General features: G+C 36.1%; 1 protein-coding gene across 2 annotated transcripts; it reads left to right on the top strand.

Annotated features, from left to right (window-relative positions):
- The first annotated feature begins 1,505 nt into the window (after positions 1-1,505).
- On the top strand, positions 1,506-16,257 carry LOC109827086 (MACPF domain-containing protein At4g24290). 2 transcript variants are annotated; one of them, XM_020394047.1, is made up of 8 exons: positions 1,506-2,317; positions 6,303-6,339; positions 6,466-6,541; positions 7,634-7,835; positions 9,001-9,069; positions 9,177-9,363; positions 10,548-10,714; positions 15,330-16,257. In XM_020394047.1, the coding sequence occupies exons 1-8, from the start codon at positions 2,057-2,059 to the stop codon at positions 16,008-16,010; spliced, it is 1,680 nt and encodes a 559-aa protein (XP_020249636.1). In that variant the 5' UTR covers positions 1,506-2,056; the 3' UTR covers positions 16,011-16,257. The 2 variants fall into 2 exon arrangements, with proteins under 2 accessions (XP_020249636.1, XP_020249635.1); XM_020394046.1 differs by having other exon boundaries at positions 6,303-6,541.
- Positions 16,258-17,142: the final 885 nt, after the last annotated feature.

Here is a 17,142-nt window from a genome sequence, read left to right as displayed (position 1 = left end):
TTCAATCTCTTAGCCTTTTCTCTATCTTTTCTATCATTCTTTTTTTTATCGTCCTTGTCGAATGGCAAATGAGGTCTCAATTTATAACAAGGCAAGGGGAAGTTATCGCCAGGTGTTGAAAAGGGATTGGTGGGGGAGTCATTACAACTTTCTTATTGAAACTTTCTTGTCAAGATTATTGCGTTCGTTTATCATAACAAACATTTTCTTTGCCTTTTAATTCTCATTTGTCTATCAACTTATCTTTTATATTTCTTAAAATAGGTGTTATGTGGAGCCCGTATTACCTTCAAGCTAAAATTAGGTTTGTATGAGAGTGAGTATCCTTGAGTTGGATTTTTATTGTCAACGCTTATGATCACATGACACCACCAATGTATTGAAGTTGATATATACCTTCCAGTTTGAGAATTTGGTTAATATGAAGGGATGATGCATGTGTTTTTTTGTTGAATAACAGAGGGTGCATATACTCTCAAATTTATATGAGGTGCTATCATCCTCACCTTGATTTTCATTTATATAAGGTACTATCATTCTCACGATAAGTTTTATGTTATAAGGCTTGTTGAGTTCATCAAATTTGATAAGGCGTGCCTCTCTGAATTAATATGGAGAGCTTACTTCAAATTAACTTGTATATTAGCTGTATGTACCCTCAAGCTGATTTCACTTTCAAAGCTTATCAAAAGGCATTAAACCCTTTAATTAATTAAACTTGTGGTTTGTTGATACATAATATTTTTGTATGTCTACAGATAAAAAGAGAATAGTTCATAAACCTTAAATGAAATTAACTAGCAGATTCAATTCTAGATTCCTCACTTCTCTAAGCTCCATCTTTTACTTGTGATTTTTTTTCTTTATCTTAATTTTTCTTTATTTGTTTCTTATTTTCCTCTAAACTTCTTCTTGCCTCTAATTTTGTTTTATTTGCATATAATCACACTAACTCTTCATATCTCTTCATAATCACATTTACACTCCTACTTGCCTACACAATATACAACTTAAGAATCAAATTTAGATTAATTCTTATAACACATTCTTCATGTGATTCGATAATATTTTATACTATAACTTGATAGTTGTGCACTTGTAACTTAGATTTTATTTATCCCTTATCAAAATCTGCTTGATCGCATGGGGTTTTGATAGTAACATTACTTATGCCACGTGTCGGCCTTTAAATTTGGTCGGACCTTCTTCTGGCTAATGAATCCAAGTCAAAACCGTCGAGCTGGGCGGCGAAACACCGCTCAGCTTTCGCACCGGATGATTTCTCTCCACGTGGAAAATTCGGTACATCTCAAGAGAGCGTCGCTACACCGACCTTCATCGTGTATAGGAATCACACCAGAAGGGTCACATAACATGGAGCGAAGTCAACATAGCCGACGTCATCCGTCATTGAAGAGCATCTTGTGCTGCCTTTTGACCCATCAATTAATATCATAATAACTTTAAATGGTAATTATAAAAGTTAAAAAATAAATAAAACCGCGGAAATTCATTTAGTCTATTTTTTTTTTCTCTCGAGAAACATCTAGGTCTTGTGGCTGAGAGGGAGGGAAATAATTCTCCTCGCTTGGCACCTGAAAATTCGCAGGAAATCAAGGGTTAGGGTTTCGCTTCTGCTCCTCTTCGGCGAGTGGATGAGTCTAGTCTTCAGGTATAGTCTATCTTTTGGTGTTTAATTGCTGAGATCTTTGTAGAAAGTTGGTGATTTTGACGTGTTTGAGGATTTATCGGGGGATTTTAGCCGGAAGTGTTCAATTTTTGAAGAAATCTAGGGTTTAATCTGGCGAGTTTTGTAAATTTCGGCAAAGATTGCTTTGAAGTTCTGAGCTGATCTCAGAATTTATCAAATCTGGGGTTTTCTGGAAGAAATATGGGTAATTTTGGCCGAAAGGCGTGATCCTGACAATTTGGTATTGTCTTTAAGTGAACTATAAAACTGACGGCTCTCATTGAGGAGGTGTTCAAGTTATCAAGGGAATTTTGTTTGGGTGATAATAAATCTGTCATTGTGGAGTTTTCTATGGATGTTTGAGAAATGGCACTAAAACTTCCACCGCAAGATGCTGCTGAGGTTGCAATAAATTCAATTGGGTTGGGTTATGACATTGCTTCGGATATACGGCTCAAGTTCTGCAAAAGTGAGTCACCGGATCCTTGTTTGATTGAGCTCGACAGTGATCAGGCTCAGGACATTGTTCTTCCTGGTGGTATAACTGTCCCAAATGTCCCGAAATCAATAAAATGTGATAAAGGAGAGAGGACGAGGTTTAGGTCTGATGTTCTCTCGTTTCAGCAGGTATTATTCTGCTGGTCAAGCTGAATCTTATGATTAATCTCCGCTTGAATTATCTGCTTTTTCCATTGAACTTATTGATAGAACTCACGATCTTCTGATACTATCAGCATTTTCATTTTATAACATCTTATCCTGCATGTGGTTAGACCCTATTATGCACTTCTAATTTGACATTATCAGCTGAGATCAGTTATTATGCAATTTCTTTGTCATCATCATTGTTTAATTTAAAAGCAGTATGCGTGAAGCTCACTTGTGCAGTGAATCTGTATCGAATGAAGAGCAATTTCTCACCCTATAAGCGGGTCAACTAATATAATAGTAAAATATGTATAAAGATGGCTATCCTTGTTGTCCAAGGACTTATTATATGCAGACAGAGAGCTTTGGTTCTTCTATCCTAATAAAGTTTCCTTTCTTGATTGACAACCTGGTTTCTTATCTTTTCTTCTCCAGTATGTATATGCTTTCAAAAGTTTCTTCTATCACATACATTGAGATAATTTTGCTTTCTATATTCTTGTTATTATGGGATCTGTGGTCTATACTTCCATTAATAACGAGTTAAACACTTGAGAAAGTGTCACAAGTAAAAAAAGGAAAAAAATGTTTGGCAATACAAAATTAAATCTATATAATGTAGCTTCATAATACTAATCATTAGATCATGTAAGGAATCATCCTGCCATGATGGATTGGCACTTTGATGCTGAGAGGAAACTCCTAATCATTGCCTACAGATAACAAATATTAAACAGGGAAAAAAATAAAATAAAAGCTTAATCTATACTTGATATATTATCACTTTATTATCAACCTTAATGTGGCATAAAGAAAATCACACATGTCGTGGATAGAAACAATCTGTCAAGAGAAGTTTAATCGTAATACATAACTCATTATTAGCAGTTAGCACTAATCATGGCAAGAATCACTCTGTTAACCTGGATGATATAGATGTTAAGTGAATACTACTGTAATGTATCCATATATGATGCTTTCATGTTTAGTTAAAATGTAATTGTGGTAGACCTTTGTTTGCTAGCATTTTTGATTAGAATCAACTCCTATATAAGTGGAAGATTTGTTTCGATAGGATAATTTTATTATCAACACAAATCATGGTTCATAGAATAACTTTATTATCAACCATCATCATGGTTGAAATGTTTTCCTGAGTGGATTGCTTATTCGATTTTAAGTGAATAACATTCTAGAAATCCTTATATGCCATCTTCTGCTTTATTAGAATAAACGTTACATTTACATTAACCCTCCAAAAATTTCCTAACTCATCAAATAAATATGTGATAAAGAGGGGATAAGATTATCATGATAGCTAGTATGACTATGAGTGTTTTCACTTGCTCAAAAGTATCCCAAGTTTTGGTTTACTCCAGATATCTGATTTATTCTTTTCCAAAATGGTAATGGAAAACTTCAATATTTGATTTAGCATACAAATATTTATGGCAATCGGTTGCTCCCGAATGTCCAGTTATCTCTTGTTTGAGAGGACAACAATTACAAGGTACTAGCTTGTTTATATTGGTATGATAATGAACATAGCAAAACCTTCATCCAAACTTTTACGTATATAATATTTTCGATGAACTTCTAGGGAGCTGGTAATTTAGTCTTATTCAGGTCTTAAAACTTAACTTGGTACTGGAATTTGCAACATTTTCCAGGCAACAAATCATTTACTTATCCCAAAATGTCACTTTGTTTGAGACTGAATATTTAGAGAGAAAAGTGGAGAACAAATGTGTAATGCTCATTGCGAAGGATGTGCATAGTGGTTTCCACTTACAGTTCTTGTGGTGTGCATATGGTATGAACACAGGAGTGTTTGTGACACAACTTTCTATGAGTGATCTGCCTTGTGGATAATTTTTGTTGACACCATTATGATTGATGAAAATAATAGTCAAGGCTTCAAGCATGTGGAGCTTTTCGGCTTGTCAACTAATGGCTAATGAGAAGTTTACATTATATTGTTTTGCTCGAGATTTATGAATTAAAAGCATCTAAGTTCACCATTTCTTATTCATAAGGTTAAAATAAGTATATCATGGTCAATTGCCAGCGAACTCAGGTTAGATGCTTGTGTGGACAAGCACATACCCCAAGTGAGTAGCCAGCCCCACATGGGATGTGAGTTACTGGTTTATCATAGTACCCATAGGCTTGATAATTGCTTATTGGTAGAATTTTTGAGTCAGGATCCATGAACTAATCTATAAGAGTATTCATGATGGATGATCCTCTGGTAAGTCCTATATTGTGGTGTAATAGGAGACAAAAATTACCAAGTGCCATATGGTGCTAAATGCACGAGTGAAATGACTCTAGGAAGCCATCGCTCGAAGTGCTACAATGAGCTACTCGCCTACCTCTCTCACCACTAATTTGGGTCATCTCCACTGCCAAAATCCACTGGAGAGTCCACTTTTCTCCAATTGTAACCATGTATGGTATTTAGACAATAGTGATTCATTCCAAATCTATTATTTTACCATGCCCTACATGATTTCACTTACTTTGACTTTTGACTTTAGATGAATCACAACCATCCAGTAAATATACCATTGTGATTGACAAAGTGGACTCTGTGTTAATTTGGCTGTGGAGAGGATCAGAATTCCTCCCCACTTCTCCATCTCTACCTGAGTGTGATAAGGTCACCCACATTGAACACATTCATTAAAATTGATAATCTGATTGAGTGTTTGTGTCTCCTTATTTTTCATATCCCAGACCAAGCTGACCGACCCCCACTTATACTAGCAACATGGGTGGACTACATGTTCTGAGAAAATGTTAATATGATTAAGTAGAGGGATCCAACATATGGTGGTTAAGGTATCATTCACTTTGTTGCTTGATCATCAGGCCATGGAGTGGAGCAGAACCTTATTTTATTGGGTTAATTGCAGTTAAATACCCCAAAGTTCACTCTATTTTCAACTTTTATTCCCAGAGTACTTTTTACCCCCAAAACATGCCCCAATGTTTAACAAAATTAAACTCTGATATCCCTGTTAATTGATATAATCAAAGGAGACTACAAAAAGCATTTGTGGCCGTCAATATAATCAAAGGTATATCAGATATGTCCTAGTTAACAATTTTGGCAATTATTATGATCGAAGCTAAAAGTGTGTTATGAGATACAAGCTAAGCTATAGGACCTGTAATCAAAATTGCTCTTTGTAGTCTCTTTTGATTTTATCAAACGGAATTAAATTTTGTTGAACATTGAGGTATTATTTGGGCAAGAGATACTTGTGGGGTGTGAAGGTAAATATGGGGTAATCTTTGGGGTATTTTAGGCGAACAAGGGGAAAAAACTTTTTGAGTTATTGATGCGGAACAGGATATGTTGATGATCTGAAAATGACTTGATCAATTCTTTTTGAACATGTGCTTCTATGAATTCATTGAAAGTAAAAACAGACAGAGAGGAAGATAACAGTAACTCTGTTCACTGATTGCTACATAGGGCATTTTAGCTTAGAGGGAAAAACCAAGTGTTTTTTTGTGTGTGTGTGTGTGTGTGTTTGTCTCCTTTTGATAGGAGAGGACTGTTTGGTGTTTTGTTGGTAGGAGTTCATGAGGGCAAATTTTGGGCTGTGGAAAAGAAAAGCAGGACAAAGTTTTTGTTTTGTTTTTTTTTTGTTTTTTGGGTGAAAGGAAAGAAACTAATGGCCAAGGCAAGACAATAAAATGGAGTAACACAGAGAAAAAAAAATCAAAGACAACTTGATAAATTGCGGTTAGACTGGTTGCATATTGCTCTAATTTTCATTCTCTATATTCTTTGTTCTTAGAGCCAAGGGAATCTCAGTACCTTATTTTTGAAATTTTAATTTTTACCTTTTGGTGGTGGATGGTGGTAGTGGGTGTCGGTTAGGACTCATAACTGTGCTTTAAAATATTATTCTCTATTAAGCAAACAATAACTTTATGAACTTTTGTGCAGATGTCAGAGCAATTCAACCAGGAACTCTCATTGTCTGGTAAAATACCATCTGGCCTATTCAATTATATGTTTGAGTTTTCTAATTGTTGGCAGAAAGACGCAGCAAACACCAAGTCTCTTGCATTTGATGGTTGGTTTATTACTATGTATACTGTTGCTCTAGCAAAATCACAAATTGTTCTTCGGGATCATGTTAAACATGCAGTTCCATCATCATGGGATCCTGCTGCCTTAGCAAGGTCAGTTTACCTCATAAAAACGAAATGACTGATATTGTATGACTAATAACTTGGGCCCGAAATTTTCAGCAATTGAAAGTAAACCTTTTCATATTTCAATCAAGTTAGTTTTCCTGGTATAACTTTTTGTACTTTGTAATAGTTGGGTAAACATAATATGAATCTGAGATATTGAAATTTACGCTGGAATTGTATATGCGCGCACTTTCCTGTTATTATTATTATCATTCTTTTATTTCAGTTTGGCTGCTGCTTCAGTTTTATTGAGTGCCTTGTATTGAGTAGATAGTTTCTTTCCAGGGGTTTGTTTCTCTTGGAGTATTTGTCACCCTCCAAGCATCCAGTAAGCTACACCTGCCTTGACTCTTAATTAGGGTTTCTGACAAACTGACAATTGGTTAAGTCAGGTCAGGTTGAAGAGTTTAGCTGACACGTCTTGGCTTGGCCCACATCTGACATGTTCATTAAGCAGGCCAATTACCATTACGTGAATGCCCTTGATCTGAACATGTAGTACGGCTAATTTGAAGAAATGGTTAAGAGTGAATGCTTAATAATTTTAACTATGAACAATTTGTATAAAGTATATTACTGATCATCCTTATTAAGTATATATATTTCTTTTGGGGGGTTTTTAGGGAGAAAATTTGGAGATGCAACTAAATTCAGCAGTAACTAGCAATACAAATTTACTAGATATCACTTCGACCACTATTCTTTCAGCGTGAAGCGTGCGTGCATCCATTGAGTACAAACATGTGGTGTGTGGTGGGATTGGGGGTGTTAAGGTTGTCAGACATTAACCAAGTCACGAACCCATTTATGGGTTACTTGTGTTGAGCCAATTATGACCTAATTGTTAAGGCCTTTTGAACTCACTAGGGTCTGTAGCTTCACAAGTTGGGTTGGAAAATTTCCCTCATTATTCTTAAATATGGATCAGTGTTACTTATCCTACATTAGCTTTTATGCTCTCATATTCTAGATTTATTAAGCTGCCAGCTACTAGCTATGAATTGTGGTTGCTTTTAGTTAGTACAATCTGTTCTAAATTTATGAAACTTATCATTCTATTATTCTATGATCGCCCAGGTTCATTGAAAAATTTGGCACCCATGTTATCGTTGGGGTGAAGATGGGAGGGAAGGATGTCATATATGTAAAGCAGCAGCACTCCTCAAATCTACAACCTGCTGAAGTTCAGAAAAGAATGAAAGACATGGCAGACAGAAGGTTTCTAGATGTGAATGGACAATATGGCATGAATTCTGAAGAGGCATTGGGGAAGGATAAGGTCCTGAATTTTTTATCTTATCATCATTTATATCGTCCTTAAATATGTTGACAAGATTTCCAAGAAGAACTTTGGAGTACAACCACTGATAAGGTCCTGATTTTCTAATCATCATGGTTTCACGTTCTTCTGATAAAAGAATATGTCAAACCAATTTTAGTTTACATGCACTGATATCTTTTTGTAACAATTAGATCTTCAAAATTTGCGTATGAGTTTTAGTTAAAATCTAAAAACACACTGTGCTTCTCTTGGTTTGTTGTTATGGAGCTCTTAGCATGATGACTGGAAAGGTAAGATTTCCTTGATAATTTTTCCTTGCATTTGCAAAATTGACCATCTGTGTTGCAATTTTTGAAAGGCTAAATTTCAAAAAATCTATCATGAACTTTTGACTAATTTCTAGAAAATAGCATCATCTTTGTGCCAGCAGCTAACCACGTACTTAAAACAGTTTTACCTGGAAAAAATACCTTATGTTACTCTACCATCAAAAAATTTTATCACATGCAGTGCACATTATCCTTAATGACAGAAGTATCCTAAAGGGTACTTATTCCTATACACAATTTTTTAATGGACATTTGGACGATAATATATATTTTTCTCATACATAGAATTTTTTTGAAAATGTTTTAAGACAATATTGAAAAGAATTTATATAGTTATTCTGTTTGACTATTTCTTGCCAAGTTCTTTTTCTAATGAGACTATTAAGGATGAACTTGTTGTTCAACTATGCTGTTAGTTCTATTTCTTTTAGAAAGTTCACAAAACATAAATAATAATTTTCTACATACTTTTTCTATGACATGATTAATAATTCTTATTTAGATTTCCTAAATGATTATGGAATTTCAATCACTCAAGTTTCTGTAAGTGTCTGTTTCTAGAAAATTAATTAAACTATCAATGGAGAATTAATTTTTATATGCAAACATATTAAATTATATTTAAAAATTCCAATGAGGGAAAAAAGCATCCTAAAAAAAAGTTGTTATATTTGTGTCTAGCTTTTCCCCCTTCTCTTCTTCTTGTTTCTGTAAATGGCATTTTTACCATCATAAGTCGTCGATGCCAAAAATAATTCTCCTGCAATAACTTGGAAAATAATATTCGTATCTTTACTTGTATTCTTAAGCATATATATTTATTATTGTTGCAGTTTGATTTCAAAGAGCAAAGACTAAGGTTTGCAGACTCTAGTCCCTCGAGCTCTTACTCAACAAAGGAGGTAAAACCTTTTTTTCTTTGAAGCATTTTAAAAAAATGTAATGGTGTATACATTTATGCATCTCTATTTATTGATTGTTTTTAAGAAGAATTTGTATTTGTTTTCAGGATATTGTGAGAATCTTCAAAAGAAGAGGGGGGAATGATAACAAAGACCTGACACATCATGAGTGGTTGAACACTGTTCAGTATGTACCTGATGTTATCTCTATGTCTTTCGTGCCTATTACTTCTCTTTTGCAAGGAGTTCCAGGAAGTGGTTTCTTGAGCCATGCCATCAACCTTTACCTTCGCTGTAAGTCTCGTTTGCGTGTTCTGTTCGCATTCACATCCATCTCCTTGGTCACATATAGTGGTGGAAGCGATATCTTCCTGAAAATTGCACATTTTCCCATATTTTCGGTAAACATTTGGAAAACTCATCGGAGGAAACATTAATGAGGTTTAAAGCCATAAGAACTACTTTTTAACCTAATTGAAAAGGATTGGATTCTGCAAATTTGTTGCCTTTATAACATGCACTAGAACTATAGTAGTTACAACCATGCACAACTGAGCAATAGTTAGCTGTACTTTTAGAATATTGACCCTTCGATATTTTGGACGCCTATATTCCATCAAAAATATGCTGTCACTCTCAGAGTATTTTCTGTTATAGATTTGAGTGGTTCTGGGTTGATGATATTGCTCGTCCAATGATGATTTTCCTCAGTCCTCCCTGTCATAACTAAATTTGATTGATGCACCATTTAAATGTTTATTAAATATCTATTAGTATTCTTTTCGGTCCTTTGGCTTTCAGAGCCTCCACGTGGACATTCATTACTACAAAAATACAACCAGCCAGGCTATTAGCTGTCTAGTTATCCATCAGAAGTCTTATAATGGATATCGCTTAGTGCCATCATTGTGTTTCACTATGCATCCCTGTTTTCAGATCTCATCTTCCCACTTTCCTAACACTTCCCGCAGTGACGAAGTGCTGATATCTGTTCATTCTCAGTATATGTTGTTATTATACTCAGTCTGAGATTCCACATGGTTGGTATGAAGATATTGATTTCTGTCGTTATTGGGTGTGGCCTACATCTAACGTATTCTATATTCTTAACATTATGGCACCACACAGTTGCATCAAATATACGTTTACCGTCTTATACCTGCATGTGGGAGCTATTCATTCATCTTCCTTTTGTGTGTGTGTGTGTGTGTTTTTTTTTTTTTTTGGGGGGGGGGGGGGGGGGAGACATCATCACTGTGGCATGACATTGATATTTTCCTGCTTGAGGAAAGCAGAGAAATTTTTGGAAGTTCATAGAAAGTATTTTGAGCCCCAGTTCTCCAAATGAATGCCCGTTTTCTCAACACATGCATGTACATACATAGAATTCTGCAAAATGGATTTTAATAGTTAATATTGTTGATGCTTTCTTTATGTCTTAGAGTGGCTTTTTTTTGTTATTTTCGTCATGTTTCCAGATAAGCCCCCATTAGAAGAGCTTCATCAGTTTCTAGAGTTTCAGTTACCAAGACAGTGGGCCCCTGTCTTTGGTGACCTCCCTCTTGGACCTCAGCGTAAACAGCAAAGCACCGCATCTCTCCAGTTTGCTTTTATGGGGCCTAAGCTTTATGTCAATACTAGCGTGGTAAATATTCATTCTTAATCCTCTTTCTTGTTTTTTCTTGTTACCGATGATCAAATTGCTGGATTAGAAGTTCTGTTTTTCTGGTTTCACACTAACGATTAACAGCCTTTTGACTTCTAAACACTTGCACCTTGAAAACATCTTGCGAATTCCATCATCGTCTTTTCTGTTTCCCTTCAAAATGGTTTGAACTATATTCTTTCCCAACTTTCAGGGTTAACTGTGGTTTCATTTTGACTTGCAAGATTTATTAAGTGAAGGCACATACTTTGGGGTTAATTTCACATAACCCTCCTGAGCATTGGTTTTTTTTTCTTTTGGTTTTTTTGGGGATTTGGTGGGTTTTTTTTTTTTTTTTTTCTCTCAAGCAGATCTTATTTATTTTTAGTTTATAAGTAGGAGGGTCCAGCAAGGACAGTTCAAAGATCAAGGGGTTTTTGAGGTTGGGAGGGTGGTTGGGGTGGTTGGGTATATGACCCCCACCCCCAAAGTTCAGGGGGTTGTGGAATTAGCCCTTAGTTTTATTAAACAGAGTTAGAACCATAAAGAGAGATATTTTAATATTTGATCAGCTCTAAAAAGTGAGAAAACATGAAAGAAAGCGAAAATGAAGTGGCAAGGCCTGCATGGCAACTGATACCTTAACCAACTGTTTATAGACGACAAGATATATGATTAGGGGTTCCCCCACTTCGCAAACGCAGCATTAGACATTTTCTGAAATCAACATGTTCATACAGTAGTACAAGAATAAAGACATCAAAATCGTCTGTCTAGAATATTGTTTTAAAAATATTTTATAAAGCTAGGCTTCAAGTACAAGTTAAATAGGCCAGGCTTCGTCAAGCTACAATGAGCAGTTTTACCAATTGTAACTAAGTTGTAAAGTGCCGGGCACATCAAATTATAAAATTATAAAAAGTAGCACATGGGGACATAACTGTATATCTATATATACGCATAAACTATTGATTTCAAGTTTAGTGGAGCAATTTCTGCATTTAACAGGTGTCATGTTGTTTAAATATTATCCCACAGTAAACCAAAGTGTAACACTGATTTAATAATTTTTTGTGGATCTTTTGTTGACACGATTCCCTCTTCTTTTTTTTCTTTACCAGAGCTGTGTATGAGTCAGGGGTTAGGGGTATTCAACTTATGTGTTCAGGTGTCTGACACTGCAAAATTTTGAAAATATTATGCAACTCCTCAAACAGGTGGACTACAATGTAGCTGAAGCCTGGCTTTTGTAATAGACTTGGGTTCTTCTTGACAAATTAAATAGGATAATTATTATGGCCCCCTCCTCATCAGGTTTGGGAATTTATTAGGAAACCCCCCAAAGTTAGTTTTTCCATTATACTACCCCCAGCTGTTAAATAAACTGTTAAAATCCATTTAATTTTACCATTTTGTCTAAACTACTTCTCCATATTGTTGCCCTTCTGCCTCAAACCATTGCAAGACCTATATCCTCTCTCTTCATATTAAATCCATGGACCTACAACCATTGACAAAGAGTAAATTAGAAGAAGATCGAGGTAATCTCTTCAAATCCTTTGATTTTATCCTTTATTTGGTGTTACTTTTAGATTCCATGTGTTTTGTCTTTTGAGAGGGGGAAAATATGTTAAGTGGGAGAAGACGGTAGTTTTTGATATGATGGGTTCTAACAGATTTTCTAACTGCATGGTGTTTTGTAATGAAAAGATAATCATAGGGAGTTTCCTGGTAAGTTCCCGAACTTTACAGAGGTTTCATAATAATTATCTAATTAAATAATGAGTTAGAGTAAGTTGTTATGAACTCGAGCGTTGCTGTTCATGGACAACTTTCTTAGATCTGGGGTTCTATTCCTAGCACTTCCCTGTTGATGCTAACATTTATCCAAGGACTAGTGTCAGTTATTCACAAAGTAGAAAGCTTCTAACGTGGATGGCTTAGGTAAGATAAAAGAAACATCTCGATTAGAATGTGTACTTGGGATGGATGTTGGATTTTGAGGGGCTTGGATATAAGGCCAGAAGAATTTTTCTTAGCTGTGTATATTTACAGGGAACCCTTTGCTTTATATAGAGGAAATACGCTTATTATTTCCACTCCTCAATTGTGACTCAAATATCTCAAAGAGATATTCTCTCTAACAATCCCACTCCCACCGACCATTATTCTCTAACAGAATATCAGTTGTTGGGATATTGGTTGATTTGGTCACACTTGACCAAGTCAAAATAACATCTTCTACTTGACTAAATTATCTAAGCGATATGCCTTTCATTATCTATGAGATCAGATGTTTCTTCTTACTTTGAGTGTTCATGTATAGTAACTCTTATTTCATCATTCTTGAAGTTTAGTTTTGCTTATTAATTACCACGTCCTATTAAACTTACATATTTGATAGAATATTCCGCTGATATTCTTTTGGTCAAGGGATCAACAATCATACATGTAAGCCAGTTTAATTTCTCCCTTATCTACAATGTCTCTAATATACTAATAATGGATCAATGTGTTTTCTTTTAGAATGTGAATCAGGCTAATCACGACCTTATTATCACTTTATCAATAGGTCCTTCTAATAGATTGAGATCTAAATCAATCAAAAATCGTCTTATCTAGATAGCATGTGTAGTTGCATACTACAAGCTAAACATTCTGCTTGCTATGTGTATCTTGCAACATAAACCTTGTTTCTCGCTATTCCAAGAAAAATGCTCTTCTAAAGATGAACAAGTGTCTCAAAGTGGATTTGCTGTTATTTTTATTACCTTCGAAATCAACATCAGAGTAACTGAGGATTTCAAGTGAATTTGCTTGATAAACCAGTCAGTGAGTCAATGTAACTCTTATATACTTCATAATCCTTTCAACAACTTCTCAATGTGTTGGACCTAGATTGCTTTGATGTTTACTAAAATCTGGTCTAGTACACAACATTGCATACATCAAGTTTCTAATTGCTTGAGCATAAGAATTAAGAAACATCTAATGATTTCTGCCCCTCTCCGGGGCTTTGCTCTTTACACAATCTCTTCCTCATGATCAACGGAGTAGGTGCTAGATGGGAATGTTATTTTGACTTGGTCAAGTATGACCAAGTTGACCTGTAGCTCAACAACTGATATATTTTTGGGAGAATAATGATTGGCGGGGTTAGAGAGAATCTCTTTCTTAGATACTTGCGACAGTTTTGAGGGGTGGAGATAGTGGGTGTGTTGCCTCTATATAAAGTGAAGAGTTTTTTTTGTAAAAATGCATATCTAAGAAATATCCAAAGGCCTTTATTGGAGCCCCACAAAATCCAACATCTAATTCGCTGTTACACACTGGTTTAAGAGCAATCTGAAGATTTATTCCTATTTTTACCTGCTGGTGTTCGCTCATCAGCCACAAAATAAAGCTCTTTCTCTCTCTTCTTCTACTTCTCCAAAAGTTTGATTTTCAAGAGAGATTTTGTTATTTTTTTTTCAACAGCTATGTGATCCAACTCTTCTGCCTGAAATTTTTAATATTCTATTTTGGATCTGACACCACCTGTGACTAGTTCTGTTTATCGTTTTCGAAAAGCTAGATGTTATTTTGACCTGGTTAAGTGTGACTGAATCAACCGATATCTCAAAAGTTAATATTTTGCTGAGAGAATAATGACTGATGGGGTTGTTAGAGAGAATATCTGAACTATTTGAGGCAATTTTGATGGGTGGAGTTAGGGCCCGTTTGGCTTGAAGAAGTAACGGAAGTAGGAAATAGATAAAAAGTAACTTTTAAATTTATGAAGTAGGAAATAATGGAAGTAATACTTTTTTTTTGTTTGTTTCACATATTTTTTGAAGTAGTGCAAATAGTGCTTCTCATTCTTCATTCCCCCTTTTTTTGTTTGGATAGCAATGAAAAGTTGTTAACTAACAAAAGAAATATTGATAAGAAAAATTACTTATTTTCTAATTAATGTACATTTTACTTACTTCCGGGCTACTTTTGAGCCTTGAAAGGCGCATTATCAGTGTTTAAGGAAGTATTAAAAGTAGGTTTTTCCAGAGAAACATATATGATTATTTGCTCGGAAGTAGCAGAAGTAGCCTCTACTTCATAATTACTTCCGTGCAAATGAACATGTCCTTAGTGGTTGCATTGCCTCTTTATAAAGTGAACAGCTAAAAAAATTCCAAAGACCTTCTGTCTGATTCTCCCTTCTGTCTGATTCTCTCAAAGTCCATCATCTAATTTCCTATTACACACCCTCAATATTGAATATCATTTGGAAATCTTCTGCTAGATGTAATTTTTCTTGTTTTTTCCCGACATGTATTAAAAGTAGGTTTTTCCGGAGAAACATATATGATTTTTTGCTCGGAAGTAGCAGAAGTAGCCTCTACTTCATAATTACTTCTGTGCAAATGAACATGTCCTTAGTGGTTGCATTGCCTCTTTATAAGGTGAACAGCTAAAAAAATTCCAAAGACCTTCTGTCTGATTCTCCCTTCTGTCTGAGTCCATCATCTAATTTCCTATTACACACCCTCAATATTGAATATCATTTGGAAATCTTCTGCTAGATGTATTTTTTCTTGGTTTTTCCCGACATGTATACATAATTTCTGTTTCGATGCAGGTTGATGTAGGCAAGAGGCCTGTCACCGGCCTTCGTCTCTACCTAGAAGGGAAAAGAAGCAACAGACTGGCGATCCACCTCCAGCATCTCTCTTCCCTTCCTCGAATCTTTGAACTTCATGATGATCCAAGCAGCAGTTACTCTCGTGAATCCCATGACCGCAAATACTATGAGCCCATCCAATGGAGGCACTTCTCCCACGTCTGCACAGCTCCTATTGAGGCTGATGAGGACAACTCCATTGTTACCGGGGCCCAGCTCCATGTTGGCCACTACGGTCTCAAGAAAGTCCTCTTCCTTCGCCTTCACTTCTCCACTGTCTCCAACGTCGCAATGGTGAGAAATCCTGAGTGGGATGGATCTCCGGGGCTCACTCACAAGTCTGGCCTCATATCGACGCTTATTAGCACACATTTTACAGCGGCCATTCAGAAGCCACCTCCTCGTCCTGCGGAAGTGTACATAAACTCAGCAGTGTATCCTGGGGGTCCACCAGTGCCCGTGCAGACACCGAAGCTCTTAAAATTTATTGATACTACCGAAATGGTGAGAGGCCCTCAGGATCCTCCTGGCTATTGGGTGGTCTCGGGGGCAAAGCTTCAGCTGGAAAGGGGTAAGATCTCGCTACGGGTTAAGTATTCTCTCCTCACTGTGATGCTACCTGAGGATGATGACTCGTAGAAAATGAAGAATGAATGAATGAGCGAATGAAGTGTAAGTTAGAGGTCTATTCATGTTTGTACAATTGGTAGTTCTTGTGGAGATTAGGATAGGTTTTCTTCAGGAAATTTTAATTATGTCACTGATGTGATGTTAACGTTTGCCATCTTGTTCTATTTTCGTGCATTGTTAACTTCCCATGTACAAGATTGCGATGCTCAATATTTTTTTTGCAATATTAAAAAAAAAGTTAGTTCGGAAGCTTCAACGCATTGGCGTTACTCTTTGCTCTGTCGTATCAGGAAAGAGTACGATCACATAGCAAGCGATCTAGGATTAGCTACAGGAGCTTCCAAACCTTGGTGATGCGCTGCCATTATTTATGTCATAGAGAAGTAGTTGACAAATCATAAAGTAGGTTTATTTGATTCATTTCCTGACTTACAGGCGCAATGCCGTTAGGGCTGTCACTGAGAAGTCCCTTTCTATTGTGTTGGTTAGCGCATATTTGTATTAGAGCATTTTTGGAACTCGGCTTGTAATCTATTTGGTTTATAAACCATTTGGCTTATATCATTAAGGCAAAGTGTTTGGTTAAAAAAAAGGATTATGAGCCGCTTTCAAGTGGCTTATAAACCACAAAAGTAGCTTACAAATCAATTTGACCGGTTGCCAAACATTGCCTTTAAGATCGAGCATTACAAACTAAAATAATGTTAGGGGCACACTCCCTAACACACCACTAACCACACCCCCCTCTCCCATCGCTATAGTAAACCGGGCCCCACATGAGATTTTAAAAATTTTAAAATCCCATGTGAGGCCCGATTTACTGTAGCGATGGGAGAGGGGGGTGTGGTTGGTGGTGTGGTAGGGGGGTGTGCCCCTAACACCACTCTACAAACTAATAGATATCATAGCCCTTCTCAGCTAGTGTGTTGGAGTGCAATGCATGCTTGTTGCATTACCCATGTGCGTCTAAAAGTAGGGCCAACTCCTACAAGAATATGGCATGTTCTTGAGAGTACTCACAAATATTAAATTAGGCAATAGGGTGTCCAAGTGGGGCGCGACGACCCGGCCTTTAACTTCGGGGTCGGGTTGGCAAAAGGCCCTATCTGGACCTGTGTCCAAATGAACCAATTAGGGATGA

This window comes from Asparagus officinalis, unplaced genomic scaffold, assembly GCF_001876935.1.
Source record: "Asparagus officinalis unplaced genomic scaffold, Aspof.V1 AsparagusV1_Un17, whole genome shotgun sequence".
NCBI lineage: Eukaryota > Viridiplantae > Streptophyta > Magnoliopsida > Asparagales > Asparagaceae > Asparagus > Asparagus officinalis.
Note: the sequence above shows the minus strand (reverse complement) of the source record. Positions and strands in the feature narration are given on the sequence as shown.

Coding starts and splice junctions, on each gene's coding strand:
- LOC109827086 (XM_020394046.1), top strand. CDS start 2,057: ATGGCACTAAAACTTCCACCGCAAGATGCTGCTGAGGTTGCAATAAAT. Junction 9,070..9,176: donor GCTCTTACTCAACAAAGGAG/GTAAAACCTTTT, acceptor ATTTGTTTTCAG/GATATTGTGAGAATCTTCAA. Junction 10,715..15,329: donor TTTATGTCAATACTAGCGTG/GTAAATATTCAT, acceptor GTTTCGATGCAG/GTTGATGTAGGCAAGAGGCC.